This window comes from Octodon degus, unplaced genomic scaffold (assembly GCF_000260255.1).
Source record: "Octodon degus isolate 3935 unplaced genomic scaffold, OctDeg1.0 scaffold00023, whole genome shotgun sequence".
Classification (NCBI taxonomy): Eukaryota; Metazoa; Chordata; class Mammalia; order Rodentia; family Octodontidae; genus Octodon; species Octodon degus.
Genome location: NW_004524599.1, coordinates 14713301 through 14729652, shown reverse-complemented (window position 1 = coordinate 14729652; position 16352 = coordinate 14713301). Strand labels below are relative to the sequence as shown.

At 48.4% G+C, this 16352-nt stretch overlaps 1 protein-coding gene across 2 annotated transcripts in view; it reads right to left on the bottom strand.

Moving 5' to 3' along the window:
* The window catches only part of Eci2 (enoyl-CoA delta isomerase 2), a 19541-nt gene extending 4542 nt beyond the window's left edge, over positions 1 to 14999 (bottom strand). Inside the window, exons 1-8 of one of the 2 annotated variants that reach the window (XM_023712125.1) lie at positions 14925 to 14985; positions 13005 to 13104; positions 12009 to 12159; positions 8859 to 8957; positions 8439 to 8627; positions 6293 to 6362; positions 3748 to 3847; positions 2974 to 3094 (exon numbers count right to left, since the gene is read on the bottom strand). In XM_023712125.1, coding sequence (XP_023567893.1) covers positions 2974 to 3094; positions 3748 to 3847; positions 6293 to 6362; positions 8439 to 8627; positions 8859 to 8957; positions 12009 to 12159; positions 13005 to 13102 — 828 coding nt within the window. In that variant the 5' untranslated portion in view covers positions 13103 to 13104; positions 14925 to 14985. Of the gene's footprint in view, positions 1 to 2973; positions 3095 to 3747; positions 3848 to 6292; positions 6363 to 8438; positions 8628 to 8858; positions 8958 to 12008; positions 12160 to 13004; positions 13105 to 14924 lie in introns of both variants that reach the window. The other variant, XM_004628386.3, reaches the window with a different exon arrangement.
* Between the last annotated feature and the right edge of the window lie 1353 nt (positions 15000 to 16352).

Genomic DNA, 16352 nt, shown 5'->3' with positions numbered 1-16352 from the left:
CCATGGGAGAGTGGCTGACACGCACCATGCCGGCTTCGGCCACGGTTCTGAGATCTGCTGCCACTTTTCTGTGGGCTACTCCTCCATTCTCGCTTCCATGCTAGGTTGTTAATCTACTGTTCTATAGCTGTATTTTAAAATATTTTAGGGAGACTAGCCTTTGTTCTAAGAGTTGAAAAACTGTTCAATCTTTCGTCTTGATTTTGCCTTACAGATGTTTTGATTGGCTTTAGATATTAGAATCAATTTTTGATACCGGTTATTTAGGATATAATTTCCCTTTTAAGGTATGTTTTGTGTGTCTTGATAAAAACTGCTTATGAAAGACAATTTATAACTGGGAATGTGTGAAACACTTCAGATTTCATTCACTACAGTCAGACACTGTGTTACTGTTTTTTGTTCAAAGACAGAAATATATAACGTATGCAGCACATAAATAAAAACACAAAATAAAATGTTTCTATTAATTTTGTCTTGTTTTCCTCCCAGAGAGATTATTCAGGAAAATACACTAAGAAGACACAGCCTAAGGCATACAATCAGAAGAAGAAGAAGAAGAAACGCCAACCACAGAGCCCACAAACAGGTACGCACACAGCTGACGAAAAAGCAGCACCTAGGATTTCACTTTCGGGACCTGAGCAGCGATGGCTTAGGCCCTGCCTCGGAGTGCTCGGTGCCCTGGGGAAAGCTGCTTACGCTCTGTACCATGGTTTTCGTTTTTTTAATTTTTTAAAAACCATACATTTATATATTTTATTTGGCACAGGGTCTCACTATGAAGCTTGGACTCATAGTGCTCCTCCTGTCTCAGCCTCCCCAGCACTGGAATTACAGGTGTGTGCCACCACGTCAGGTTCTGGGACTGGCACAGTATGTGGTACCAGGGATCAAACCTCGCTTCTGGCGCTTGCCAGGCAGGCACGTATGCTGCTGAGCTAGGTCCCCAGCCCTGTGCCATGGTTTCCGAATCTGTAAAGTGGTATACGGAACCTATCCCACAGGGCTACTGTGTGCATTATGGGATTCTGTATGTGAGATAAATGAGCAGAGTGCCCAGGACACAGAAAGCACTCAGATATTTATTTTTATATTTTCTTCCTTGTAAAAAGTCTCATGTGGAAAGGCACCACTGGCTGACAGAGAAGCTAACAGGCCTTAATAACCACAGCTAATAATAAAGAATGGAGAGATGGCCAGGCGTGGCAGCACACCCCTGTAATTTCAGCATTCTGGAGGCTGAGGCAGGAGGCTTGTTGTGAGTCTGAGACCAGCCTGAACTACAAAGTGAGCTCAAGGCCAGCCTGAGCTGTGTAGCAAGACCTTGTGTCAAAAAGAAAGAGAATGGATAGAACATATTAGTTTGTGTTTTGTGAGATGAACATGAACTCATGATGCAGTATGGTACTCACTCATGAAATGCGGAATGCTAAGTCCCGGGAATCTCTTCAGGAGTTACACACACACACACACACACACACACACACACACACACACACCCCAAATGTTTCTCAAATGGTTACAGATTAACAGTTTCACCACTACCTACGCAAAAGTCACTTGGAGACTCTGTCAAGCCCAGAGGTGGTTATCAGCTCTGTGGCACATGTCCTGGACACAAAATTCTAAGACAAATGTCCTGCACAACTTTGCTTCTGGTGACAAAAGCTGGAAACAGCTTTGGGTTCCAGCAGTTAGGGCTTGGGGCACTGGTCAAGGTAGGCAAGTTCAGAACCCCAACACCAGCATAATGGTTGTCTGTGAGTGCTGAAATAGGGAATAATTTTTAAAAGATAAATTTGTGTGTATCAAACATACACAACACAACATAAAATAAAACGGTTGTCATAATGGAGGAAATGAGTGGATCTGTCACCGCTTATAGCTGCACTCAGTCTCCTACATGATCACGTAACACCCTGAATCCCACACAACAGTAACTCCATTCTCCACTCCACATACTGGATTCCTCAAACTCACATATTTTGTTGTTGTTCGTTTCTGTTTTTTGATACCAGGGATCAAACTCAGGACCTTGCGCTTGCCAGGCAGGCACATACGCTGCTGAGCTAGCTCGCTGGCCCCATATATTGCTACTTTGTACCAGCTAACCCAAGTCTTCCTGTACCCCATCCCCTCACCCTGGAGTGAATTTGGGGGTGATTGGGTGCTAGGAGAGCACTCTGCCGCTGAGCTGCAGCCTAACATGGACTGATTTACTGTTTTGTTTTTTGTCTTTTTGAGACAGGGCCTCACTATGTAGTTCAGGCTGGCCTTGAACTCACTTTTTAGCCCAGTCTGGCCTTGAACTTGTAGCAATCCTCCTGCCCCAGCCTCCCGTGTGCTAGGATTACAGATGTGTATCACCATACCCAATTAACATAGATTTAAAAAATCTTTTTCTTTGTATTCTTCCATATTTTTCATTTTTTTTTTCTGCTGTAACACAAGACACTCTTGTAAGAGTAAAAATCAAAACAATTAATTCAGTGGTGAACACACAGCTGAAACTGGTATGGACGAGGGCCCTCTCGGCCTTCAGTTTTCTCAGCTGCAAAGGAGGCAGTGAAGGTAACAACCGCAGTCCCTGCTTACTCCCGACGGACAGGAAGCGATCAGACAGTCCCCTGCTACCGCTGCAAAGATGCTACCTCTCTCCCAGAAGGCTCTCACGTGGCACCGGAGCCATACAGAATACCATAAAAACTGAAAACCAGTGGCTATCCTTGTTCAGAATACACAACGACCGGAGTCAGGGCAGCGCCTGCACCGAGGTCCAGGAACATGCCAGTTCACAGGCACTGAGACGGAAGGAAAAATAAAGTGTCAAGCCAGACGAATTCTTTGAGAAAATTCCAACTAGAGTCCATTCCACAACAAACCACATGTGCTCCACTCGCTCCTGCCAACGGCCCAGGAGGATCCACTTCGCCCTGCTGCCCCGGCCTCTCCGCCCTGGGAGTCACTCACCCTGTCGGATGCGTACACAGCATCGAACAGCCCAAGCACGGTGACGGCGATTCCCACAGCTGGACCGTTCACCAGGGCCACCAGCGGCTTAGGGAAGTCGATAAAAGAGTCCACAAAATTCCTACAAGAAAGCAACAGAAACCATTCAGTGCTCCTGCGCTGTGTGCGTTCCTGAAGTACAAGCAGGGTGTCTCCAGGACAGCACCGACTGCAGCCTCCCACAGCGTCCCCTCCCCCGGCACCTTCGCCTGGTCCAACCAGGACATCCCCGAGTGGCCCCGGACGGAAAGCTGTGCTGCGAGTCAAAACCTGCTCGGCACCCACCTTTGGGGCCACGAGCTCAGGGCTGCCCACTGGCCGTGGCCTTAGAGACGGTGGCGACAAGGCGTAGCCAGCACCACATGGCATATGGAGCCAGAGCCAACCCTTGCGACGTCCTGTGTTTTTCAATACCATGTCACATCTCCTGTGATCACATTCACTGAGGCCATCCGTTCCCCTGGAGAACCTGCTCATTTCTTCTGTCCCAAGGACAGGATTCTACGGATGCGTGTGGTTCACCTATGCCTTTTACTGGGGCTCATGCAGACTGGCAGGACCAGAGGCCGGACACAAGCGAAGGCCCCGCTACTGACGGAGCTTAGGGACACGCTTGGTGGAGGCTGGAAAGAACCACATCTGGGCTGAGAACAGTTATTTCACCTTCTCTCAACTAAAACCACTTGCGTGCTTAAGTGCGAGCCCACAGGGCTCTGTGGCAAATGTCACTCTTACCTCAGGGTAAGCGCACTCTCTGCATACATCTGCTGTAAACTGCCGGATCTATTAGAGAAGTTACTCAGATCGTTCCCACTGCTGTAATAGTTGCCATTTCCTGTCAACAACAAAACCAGCAGACCCAGCAGTCACTCGTGTCCTCACTCACGCTGTGACTGCTGAATTTGCTCTGCACCGGGCTCTGTGTGGGCACCTGAGATGCCCTGGCGAAGCAACTGTGGTTCTTTCTTCATTCATAGACCAGCGAGGGAGAGGCTGTCTGTCCAGCAGACTCCCGGCCCCCCTTACCAGCAGTTTGGTTTCAGTTCAATGTGGACACTGTTGGTCTGAAAATATTAAGTGGAAAATTCCAGAAAATAATCCCTAAATTCTAATTAACTTTTGTTATTAAATATCATTATTTTTAAACATTAGTATTATTACCTAATTTATAAATAAAACTCTGTTAAACGTATGCATGAGCAGTTGTCCCTTGGCACCCAAGTACTTGGTTTCTGGGTGCCCACAGATGCAAAGGCCCACCCACCCAAATGCCACACTCGTACGGGAAGTGACACAGTCCTTGCTTGGATTCTGCATACTGTTATTTCCTGTAGCACTTAGGAAACAAGGATAAGGAAAAGTCTCTTTGGTACAGACATAAGTTTTGATTTGTTTAATCCATGGACACAAGACGTGAGGATACCGAGTGCTGTCTGCCGAAAAACTCCCAGCACACGCTGAGGGCATGGTAGCACTCTAAGGTTTTGGGCGTCTGTGGAAGGCCTGGCGTGGACCACTTGAGGATGAGGTGGAACCACTGTTCTGGACACAGTCAAGTAGGTGTTTACAGAGATCAGAGCTCATTAAAGTGAGCATTTCTGTTTGTTTGGTACCAGGGACTGAACTCACTGCTGAGCTATCTCCACGGCCCCAGGTGAACCCTTAAGAACTGGTGATTTCACTGTTTGTAAATTATTTTTAATAAACATTGCCCAATGACTTCACTCACTCTGAAAAAAAAAAAAAATGTTTTGTTTTGTTTGTTTATTGAGGCAGGATCTGGCCAGCTAGGAGGTCTCTGTGTAGCTCAGGTTGGCCTCAAAGTCACAGTTATCTTGCCGCAGTCTCTGAGTGCTGGGATTACAGACTTGTGCTACCATGTCTGACTGAAGATAAAACTTCTTAGAGGGATCTAGAAAGCCCCACATGGCCAATCCCGCTCATCTTCATTCTGCGCTCCCCTGGCTCCCTGCTTGATATGCACCAGCCGTGGCTCTTGTTCCAACCCACCAAACAGACTGGGGATCCCCGACACAGACCCTCTGCCCCGCTGCGCTCAACAAGGGTAACTCTTCCTACCTCTCCCTTCCAGATAGCGGCACTACTCCTTCAAGTCTCAGTGCAGTTAACTATCTCTTCTTTAGCAACATTCATCCCTAAGCTTCTGGATTAAACCAGACCCGTGTGGCACACACACCTTCATGCATCTCGCCTTTATATCATAGTTAAATTATCTACTTTTCATGTTTCAAGATCAATGTAAGCTAGGCATGGTGGGGTATGCCTGTAATCCCAGCATTCTGGAGGCTGAGGCAGGAGGATTGTTGCAAGTTTGAAACCAGCACGGGCTACAAAGTGAGCTCAAGTCCAGTCTGAACTGCACATGGAGATCCTGTCTTAAAAGACAAAAAAAAAAAAAAGAAAAACATAAAATCAATGTAAAGGCCTGGGAATGTGGCTCAGGGGTAGAGCAATTGCCTAGTATGTCCAAGGCCTTAGGAAGAAAAACAAACGATGAGAGGTGGAAGGGGAGGTGGAGGAAGACAGAACTGCAGAGGAGGCGGGTCATGCCACGAGGTCCACACCAGCACAGCCCGGAGCTCTCTTCTAGCCCTTCCCCACCACCCACTTTCACTCTTCCGTCACTATAGAACAGCACTTCTGCCTGGCATGGAACTGACATGCACTGAATCACACAGTATGGACCCTCTTGTGCTTGACTCACTCAGCTGAACCAGGTTTTAAAGACTTGCTCTTGTGGGTAGTAGTTAGCTGGTCCTTTTTATTTCTCAGTAGTATTCCGCTGCGTGAACAGTCGGCACTTTCTTCATCTGTCCATTTGACTTGCCTTCTGTTTTGGCTACGGAGGATGTGGCCACCATGACTGTTCTTGTACAAACCTAGCCTTGGGGATCTTGCTTTTCCTCGGATGATTATCAGAGAGCAGGCTGTCTGTATTTATTATGCTATTATTTTATTGGTTTCGTACAGGGGATCGAGCTCAGGACCCTGTACTTGCCAGGCAGGTGCTGGTGCCGCTATCTCCCCTGCTCTATCTTATTACTGTACACTTAACAAATTAAAGCGTGGCATACTGGAAAAGATCGCCACACTTTGTTTTTCAGTACCAGGGATCAAACTCAGGACCACGCGCTTGCTAGGCAGGCAATTATGCCAGTGAACTATATCCCCGACCCCTCCACGCTTTTTAACTCAATTCCCTGACTAATAAGAGAATCCCCAAAATAGGACTTGGAGGCATCCAGGAAAAATGTCTTACCTGTAAAAACTGTGATGGTGGAGTTATCCTTGCTCGCAGCTTTCAGTGCAAGTGTGATATCTTGATACATCTGCATGAGCAGGAAGACAAGAAGAGAACAGAAAGTAAGAACAGAAAGCGCGAAGCCCACGGATTCGCTCTCCCAGGCCACCACTTAGGTCATTTGTACTTAAACAACCAAAATGGTGGCTCAAGGCATCTGAAAGCACTTTTATTTCTTCTAAAATCACTCTGCATCATCAAGTACCAGGTGCCCCGGTAGGAGCGGAGGAGCAGTAACTTCTTGGCTACACAAGTACACAAAGAACAAATGGTCTTTGAGCTTTCACAATCAATAGAGATCACTGAGTTCAAGTACAGGGCCACGAATGAAGAGTATAAAGCAAAACCACCAGAGGTGCCGAGGACGCCCAGGGCGGGGGCAGGAGGCAGGCAGGGAAAGCTTTTCATGAAGAGCCATCTATCTCAGTTACGACCTCCGGAAAGAACCAGTGTCCCAGGCAGTCGGGAGGATTAATAAACGCCCCAAGGCTGGGATTTCCCGAGTGCTGTGACAGCATCCATGGTAACGGCTTCCAAATGTTGAGTGAGGGACATCTGTGACTCTTTCGGACACACTATGACAGCTTGCAAGGCATTTATTTATTTATTTTTACTTGATCAAGGCTGTATTTTAAATCACTTAACATAAGTTGGCAAATGGCATTTTAGAAGATGAAAACACATAAATGATCAAGATTAGGAATATGATTAATCTATGACATTCACACAACAAAATATTATAAAGCTATTAAATTGTTTCAGTGAAATATTGACATTGCTTAAATACAAAGACTTGCTTTTTTGACAAAGTACATGTATACACACACACACACACACACACATATTTTAATGTATTTAACACAGGGTCTACAGGGTCTCACTACATAGATTGGGCTTGTAGTGATTCACCTGTTTTCAGCCTCCCAGGTGCTGGGATTCCAGGTGCGCGCCAGTCTCAGTCACCCTCTCAGCGCGCCCCAGGGGCAGGTGACACAGGTTCACCTTAGATGAGATTTCCATGTAGGAAAAGACTGATGGTTGTAAAGACACCAAGGAAATAAAAGCACGGACCTCACCTAACACATGAACAAAGACGTGGTCGCTTCCACTGCGGCAGACTCCATCATGACCACAGTAACTTGGCTGTGGCATGGCAAGCTGCCGGCCTGAGCCAGGGTCAGCGATGGCTACATGCGAGCTTTGCTCCAGGACTTCAAATTTATCTGCTATGTGAACCACAGTGGGTTACCTCTTAACCTCCTTTACTGTAAATAAAAATAACAGGCTTCTTGTAGAAATTAAGCCTCTGTACAGAAAGCACTAACGCCTACTAGCTAATAGCAGCAGCTATTGCTCACACAGCTCCACAGAAATGGGTCAGAGCAAACAGAGAGAGTCTGCAGGATTACACTCTCTCCGGACTGGATGGCCCGCAGCCACTTCATGCAACTCTCCCCTAAGAATCCTCCAAGTCGCACCGCTTTCCTCCTGCACACCGCCTGTCAGAACCCCAGCTGCTGCAGGCGTCTCCAGCTTAGGTCCAGCTCTGCAGCAGAGCCAATGACTTGCCTGCAGTTAACTCCAAGGGACGGGGGGCCACAGTGGTTATTTTTTTCATTGTTCTAGTTCACGGCCAGCTTCGATGCTGCACTGGCACAGCAGCTCTATCAAAGCAGAGCTGGTTATGCTCTGTGGAGAATGCCATCCTCTGCTCCCGTTCTTCCCCACATGTACAAGATAAGGCTTGCCTAGGGCGGAAAGGCTGCACTTGCAAGTGGAACTTGTCGCTTCTACAACCTCAGGAGCCCCCTCTGCATATTCTCTTATTATCAATATAGACTTCATTTTCATTAACTGGCTTGTGTTTCTGTTCATAGGAAAGTCTGTGCACCTTTTGGACTCACAGAACATAGCCAAAATGCAGAAATTCTGAAGAGTGCATGCTTGACTAAAAAGTGAAGTGGCCGCCATTACTAGTCATCGTCATCAATCAGACCAGAGATTTCACACAAATGGGAATAAGACTGAAACTCTATGGTTTTAGGGGTGAAAAAGCAGAGAAGGTAAAGCAGAATCAGCGCTACTCTCAGGAGGGTACCATTACCTGATAGGTGATGGCATTTTTTTTGGCCGGCCGGTTCAGTGTAATTACAGTGATGCTGTCTTTGGAGGTCACCACAACATCCTCCGACTCAGGCAGGCTCCTGTGGGCTGCAGGCCCCTCCCCGCTGGAGGATGTAAGTGAAGGCCTTAGGCTGGAAACAAAATCCACGTAGTTCTGCCGGGCCGTTTCCTGAAGAGTCGCGGACAAAGAGTACCATTAGCCCATTAGGCCAGAGCAAGCCTCTGAGGAGCGCACAACCCTAGGAAGTAGCACCTTGCCCAGGGCAGCAGGATTCCATCCAGGACAGGCACGGCAGGATTTCACAGGCTCTACAGATAACACTTGATAAGAAACATCAAGCTCTTTAGAATTCTAGCAAATACACAAATAAAAGCAAAGCATAGTGACAAATAAACTGACCTTGGGCAGGCTGCCTAGGGCGGTCCACGCATCCCACTTGGCCCTGCCAAGGAAGTCGAACACACGTGGTTTGGGCACATTACAAGGTCCTTCTGTGGCCTGTGGAAAAGGGTGGGGTGGTGAATGGCCAAACATGCACACAAACCAGAGCCCTAAGTGTTTAAGATCCATAAAACCCAAAACTAGGACACACGCCTTCCTCACAAACTGGTTGATGGTGTACACAGAAGGATCTGAGCTCCTCCCTCATTCTCTCTTCGATATTGCTGAAAATGCACAAACAACAGAAAGAGATTGGAGCGACAAAAGACGCCACAGGCTCAGGGTTGCTAAATTAAGTCACAGCTGCCCTAATGTGGGAATGACACAAGAGAGAGGCTCTGGGAAGGTGCTTCCTAAATCCGAAGAGTTCTTCCTTAATTCTCTATTGAGGACCACTTTTTCACAATCAAAACAGTCCAACAGCTTTCAAAAGGAATTAGTTAGCAGGTGGAAATGCACAGTAGATTCCCAAAGGTGATCTAAGGGTAACAAAGATAGCACTACTTCAGGGGTGGATCGCGGTAACTCAACTGCAGGACTGGAGCCAGTGGAGCGGAAGGTGGGCTCTGAGACCCTCGGGTCACAGGAAACGTAGAGGACACGTCGGTAAAGGCAAAACTGACTACATATTATTTGCTTAACGACAGGCAGAGGGACTGGCTTGAGTGAAACAGCCCACAGGGCTACTGCTCAGGAAAGATAATTTAAAACTCTATTTCAAAATGTCTCTATCATGCTGTTTGGCAGCATACATACTGTTTTGCAATGAACAGTTAGCTAAGAGAAGAAAGAAGAGCTGGCTCTCACAACTGAACGATCAAGGGAGACTGCAATTTCCTACAGATCCAACCTGCAGGAGTTCACCACTGCGTGGCAGGGAACACAGGCCACAAGGGAGGGCTCCCTGGTCTCCTGGCTATTCTCACTTTGCCAGCGCTGCAGGTGGTGGTAACCACTCCCGAGTCTCAGCGTCCACCAGGGATGAACAGGTTCCCTGCGCTGTTATGCAGGGTCAGGGTTTCTTTTTTTTTTTTTGTTTATGTGTTTGGCACAAGGTCTCACAATGCAGCCAGGACTCCTCAGTGCTGGGATTACAGGCATGCGCCACCACGCCCAGGGGAAGGGCCGGTGCAGCTTGTGGTGCCAGGGATTAAACCCTGGTCCCTGTGCTTGCCTAAGCAGGTGTTTAGTCGCTAAGCTATCCTGCTGGCCCCAGGGTTTCTTACAGGAGGATACAGATTCGAACTGGCCAAGAGGAAAAGCACCTAGAACAGTACAGGGGAAGCAAAGGTGATGAGGTTTCTGCTGGCCTCTTCATAAGCAGCTGCGACACCATGACTGCCCCCAAATTGGGGAAAGGCATGGCACGACACATGGGGTCTTCCAAGCGGAAGCCCATCCCGCTGCACTGCCACTTGTTCTAGGCGCTCCGGATAGATACAACCGTGTGGCCATGCAGCTCCAGGAGGAGGGTCACTCCCCACCCTCCCTAAGCCACACTGCTCCATGCCCTGGGCAAACAAGGTGCTCATTTCAGGCACCACAACTCAAGGGCTTCCAGGTGACTGCCCAGCCCGAGGCTGCAGCCTCTGTGCGGCCAGGGTTACAGCCTTACCAACGGCGGTCATGACAGTCATCTGATAGGAGATGCAGGAGTCCACGTGGCAGGCCTCCCGGGGAAGTCCTTGGCATCACACCTGAACAGCTCCGGTTCTCAGTTGAGTTATAAACATTTCCAAACTTACACCAAAGTGTACTATTTAAGCTCCCAATACCCACTCATCTACACTGAATAATTACCAAACACTGCTTTTCTCTTTTTTGTTTTTGCTTTTCTCTCCTGAACCCCAAATGTCATGCAATTTCATGCCTCATACTTAGTGTGCATTCCTTAAACAGTCTTAGTATGAATTTCTTAAATTTCATTTTATATAACTATGACACCATTAACAATAATTCCCAGGTAGTTTCTAGTGCTCAGCCCCTATTCCAATCTCCCCAGTTGCCCCAGAATACAAGTTGTATCTTTTAAGTATCTTTTATTTGACTGTGATCCCAAAGGGTTACTTTGTGACTTAAAAAAAAAAAAAAAAAGCAGACAGAAATATATACAAATATATACAAAACATGAAAGGCACACTCTAGGAGACATTATTTCTAAAGAGTTATTTGTTCAGAACGTCTCTATGTAACATCAGACAGTGACACAGTCATGAAGCAGAGACCACTGAAAGGACAGGGCCTGGACCAGGGGCACTACATCCAGGTGCGTGGGAGGCAGAGCCTGCTGCACACGGCCTGAGCTGAAATTTGCCCTCTGTCACACTGCGGTGTTGGGGATTTGGCCGCACTGGAGAGAGATCGACTAAATCAGCCTAGTTACTCATCAAAAGCACGACCTGTGTTTTCTTCTGAGACCATCAGCAGCTTAAATCAGTTTTTGCTAAAATCCTCGACTCTTTGCTCCAGACTACAAATAAGATGTAGTTAATTTAGTTAGTAGGTAATGAAAACAACAGGCTTAAGCTTCATTTCCCCAAACTGATCAAATCCATTTCAGCATCTGATAAAAGCTGGCAGAACAGTTGACTGGCCCCGAGCTTACCTGCCCTGGCTCCTTCCCTCAAGACAGAGGACACCAAGATGGGCGTAATGAAAGGAAACTTCAGGACTGAGAGGGACATCCACTCACCAGCCTGTATGACATCCAGTTCCAGACCCCTCTGTCCTGCAGGACACCCTAAAGTCTCCAGCTGTTGTCCTAAACTCATGGCATCCTGGATCCCAGAAAAGCACAGAGCCTCATGCGATCAGACCAGACCACCACCAGCAGGCAATCATTTCATGGGAACAAAGTCACCCCTCGAGCTGTGAGAATACCCCTGGCACCACCAAACTAGGGCTAAGGTAAGGACCGGCTGGACCTGGCGCAGCGTGGCTAAGCCCCACGGGCCCTGACTCTTGCAGCTGCTACTGGAGCTGGCATCTCCGCGGCTCCCAACAGGCATCCTTTCAAGACAAGCATCTTGTCAGCAAATTAACACTGTCACTTTCTAGTTTCTAGTAGCAGCAAACCAAGGGCCCACACTGACAGCCTTGGACACCTACCTGCTTATACAGGGCGTACAGTTTTAGCTTTGCGTCATTTCCTGGATCCTCCTTCAACAGTTTCACCTGATGCACCGCATTTTCAAAATCCTTCTCGCTGGCCACCATGGCTGTTCTGCTCGAGCTGCTAAACCACTTGGAAACCAAGGACCTGAGAAAGACCACAAAGGGGCAGACTTCGATTTTTACGAGTACTTCTTTTTCTGCAGCTTGATATCCCCCACCCCCTAGTATAGGGACTGAACTAAGGGACTCTTCCCAGATTCTTCTGCTGTCTTATTTTGAGATAGTCTTTCTCCATCACTAAAGCAGGCTTGAATTTGATCCTCCTGCCTTAGCATCCCAGAGTGCGGTGCTGGGATTACAGGTACGTGCCGCCACACCTGCCTCGCAGCCGAATTCTAACTACTCTCTACCCTCGCTAAATTGCAACATTTATCTGTAAATATTATCTCCATACCTGTTCCAGCCAGGCATCTGCAAACAGCAGTACAGAGTCCTATGTAAATCAATATTATAGTTAACTGCAGTAATTTTAAAGTAATGCAGGGGCTGGGGACATAACTCAGTGGCATAGTGCCTGCCTGACAAGTGCAAGTTGAATTCCCAGTACAAAAAAAAAAAAAGCTCAGTTCCACCTGACTGTCCATTTAAAATAACGGAGAAGGAAGTTATAATTGAGGGAGGCATTTGTAAGCATTTCAATGAAGGACAAAAGCCCCCAGATTTATTTTCTCTCTCTCCCTCCATCCCTCTCCCTTCATCGTTGTGAGACAGGATTTCACTACACATTTCAGAATGGATTTGAACTCACTATGTAGCTCAGGCTGGGCTTGAACTTCAATTGATCCTCCTGTCTCAGCCTCCTGAGTGCTGGGATTACAGTGCTGGGATTATGCCTGGCTGAATGGACATTTTTGCTATGTAAATTTTGTTATAGGAAGCAAATAAAAGGCATGTAAGGGGGATGGGAAGATAACCTGGAGGTCTAAGCACCTGCCTCCAAGTGCAATGGCCCAGATTTGATGCCTGGTACCACATGCCACGCCAGCCCCTCTCCGAACCAGCCACCGAAATTGGGAGTGGGTGTGCATGCCTGGAATCCAGCACTGAGGAGGCTGAGACAGGAGGATCACTATGAGTCTGAGCTGCATAGCAAGACCCTGTACAAAATAAAATAAAATAAATAAATTTTTAAAAAGGCATACAAGGGAGACCATACTCGTAAGTGAATAAACACTGTGCAAACACTGTATTTGTCTCCCTACTGTAAGAACCTGAAAAGAGTAAATAAAATCTGAAAGGCACAACAGATACTGTGACAGGGAAAGAAATTGCTCAAAAGGAAAGAAAACTGGGACGAGGGAAAGGAAAAAAGGCGGGGGGCCCCCCCCAGGTTCTTAAGCCAACTGTATTACTAATTTCTACTGGTTTGTTGAAAGGAACGGTTAAAACTCACTTTTTTGATCAAGTTTGCATGTCTATATCTGGAAATCTGAACTGCCTTGGAGGTAACAATATGCAACATAACAACCACTGTTAATTTTTCATCAGAGGAAAAAAAAAGGAGCAGGAAAACAGGATTAAAGCACCCAAGTTTCTTCCTGAGATCGTGTCCTGAAAACTGCCTGGTGCTCAGATTTACAAGGTGTAACTGCTATCGGGTAGATTCTGGTTTCTGCCAGCCAAACAGGGGTCCCAGCATACACAGGAGGAAAGAGTAGGCGGGGGTGGAGACAGGAGAAGCGTTCACAGGACGGTGACTGGTCGCCTGCTTCCCACATGACCTCCCCAGAGGCAGGCGAGGATCCACCTCACTGCAGGATGAAGTGGGCTGGCAGAGGTGTCCACCCTCACCCTGGTGTCCCTGGGCCAGAGGAGCAAAGCAGCAACAGCAGGTGATGTTAGGGGCACCAAGTTTTTAAACACATGCCGTAAGCTGGGGTGGGATGGTAAACTTCAAAGCACAGAATTGAGGCAGTAAACAAAACAGAACCCAAATGAAAACAGGATGTTCACCAGGAGGGCCCTAGCCTGGCACAGTGGTGCACGTCTGTGATCCCTGCACTCCGGAGACTGAGGCAGGAGAACTGTTGAGTTCCAGGCCAGCCTGAACTGCATAAAGACCCAACCAACCAACCAACCAGTCACGGTCCTGCATGCCAAAGTTAAGGGCCTTGATGACGACAAGAATAACACAAAGCTCAAATGTCACTTTCCTTGAAGTTACCTAACTTGTGAAAGGCTAAATTCAAACCCCGAAGTATTAGAAGTATGCAGCTCAGTAAAATCCGCTCTTAATATCTTTTACATGTTTTTTTTCTTTCAAAAATGAGAACTACATTTTACCCGAATTTGATGTGGAGAACATTCCAAGTAGAAAAGAAAATTTAAACCATCCACTCAACGCCTACATTTCCCACTTCTCATAAAATGTAGAGCAAACATCTTAAAACGAAATGTGGCTTCTAACAAGCTGCAAAACACGTGCCCATTTACAAGGGAAAATCGGTCGGGATCGCAGCGCTGCGGCAGCCCGCGCTCTCGGGGCTGGCGGGCTCCCGGGCGGAGAGGCGGCCGCAGCGCGGGTGCCCGGGCCTCCCGGCCTGCGGAAGCCACAGCTGCCGTTGCGCGCCTGGCGCGGCGCCCAGCAACCCGCGGAGCGCGGCGGGCAGGCGTCCCGAGCAAAGCTCTCCGCAGCCGGGGAGAGCAGGCCGGCCCGGAGCGCTCCCCGCCGCGCCATCCCACGGCCGCTCGTGACCTTGGCCGCGCAGGCGGAGACGCGCTCGGCGGTCGGAGCGCACCCCAGCGAAACCAGCACGCCAAATCCCTCAGGCTCCTAGACCAGCGTGAGCCCCAAGGGCGACGGCGAGGGCCCGGCGGCCTCTGCACCCGGGCCCGGAGCCTGCGGCGTACCTCGGGCACCAGCGACGCGCCAGGATAACCGCAGCACCGGTGGCGGCCAGCCTGGCGTTAGCGGAAGAGGACTCTGGCCTGGGGGCGGGGCGTGGGCGGGGCTATAACTAGGGTATGGGCGGGCCTGGGGCGGGGCCCGGATGCTGAGGGGCGTGGTCAGGGCGAGGACCTGGTGTGGGCGGGCAGTGGGGCGTGGCCAGGGCTAGCGGTGCGGGCGGGCCTGGGGCGGGGCCCGGGTGCTGAGGGGCGTGGTCAGGGCGAGGACCTGGTGTGGGCGGGCAGTGGGGCGTGGCCAGGGCTAAGGCTGGCGATGTGGACCAGTTCTGGACGCGGGCAGGGCTAGGGCTTGGGAGCGCGTGGGGTGCTGGAGAGAGAAGACTGGCAGTGGTGCGGAACCCGGCTAAACGCGAAGTGCTGAGTAGGCCCCCGGGAACCCCAAATCCAGATGCGGGCAGTGGTTCCAGGGTGGAGGACTGGGTGATCCAGCAGCCCTGAGATCGGAAGCACGGAGCTGCGTTCCGGGTGGAGGATGTGTGGTGAAAGAGAACCACGTTACTCACTCGGAAAGAGCAGAAATTTACAAACCTACAGGGAGGAATCCTAGGGATGGGACGTCATCTATGGAACATTATAATCAATCTTTATGTCAGTAACCACCTGGGGGTATTTTTAGTTGTGCCAAGGAATTTACAAAATATTTTCTACAGGAAGGGTTCTTTTACGAAAGCGGTCCCTGCTGCACCTTAGAATGGGTGTCAAGGTACAGTATCCAGGAATCCGTGGATCTGAGACTTACTGAGGTGACACTCGTGGACTACCAGGTTAACTGCAATAATTTCAACCCTGTGGGGACAAAGATAGTAAAACCTTGTTTACCAGTATAGTTCCTTTTGGAAATGTGCTTGTAATCCAAAACACTTGTGTATCAAAGCAAACTGCCCCATAAGAAATAATGGAAACCCAGATGATTTGTTCCACAGCCCAAAATACTCTCATAAAAATGAGTATAATATGGTAACTTAATGCAACACAGTAACGAAAATAAAGAAATATAAACACATTAACCTGCACTTACCCTTAAAACTCTTCTTGGCTACTGTGAGGGAGACAGAGGAGAGTTGCTGTGTAGGATGACCATCACCACCACACTCATGCACGGGATCGCTGCTGCCCATTGGCTCAGTGGAGTCTTTTTTTTTTTTTTTTTTTTTTTCTGCAATGTTAAAAAGAGCCTGACCCATAACACTTGTTTCTTCCTCCTTTTGAGGATTTTGTATAAACAGATTCATTGTCTCACCGCTACAGCCTATTTCGGGTGGTTTTTTTGCTATAAAATTGTGCACTTTTCTGACATTTTACACATCTTCCTAAAATCGTTTGAAGTGAAGAATTCCTTTATCTTTTTCTACTGTGCTTTGCAGATGAGCA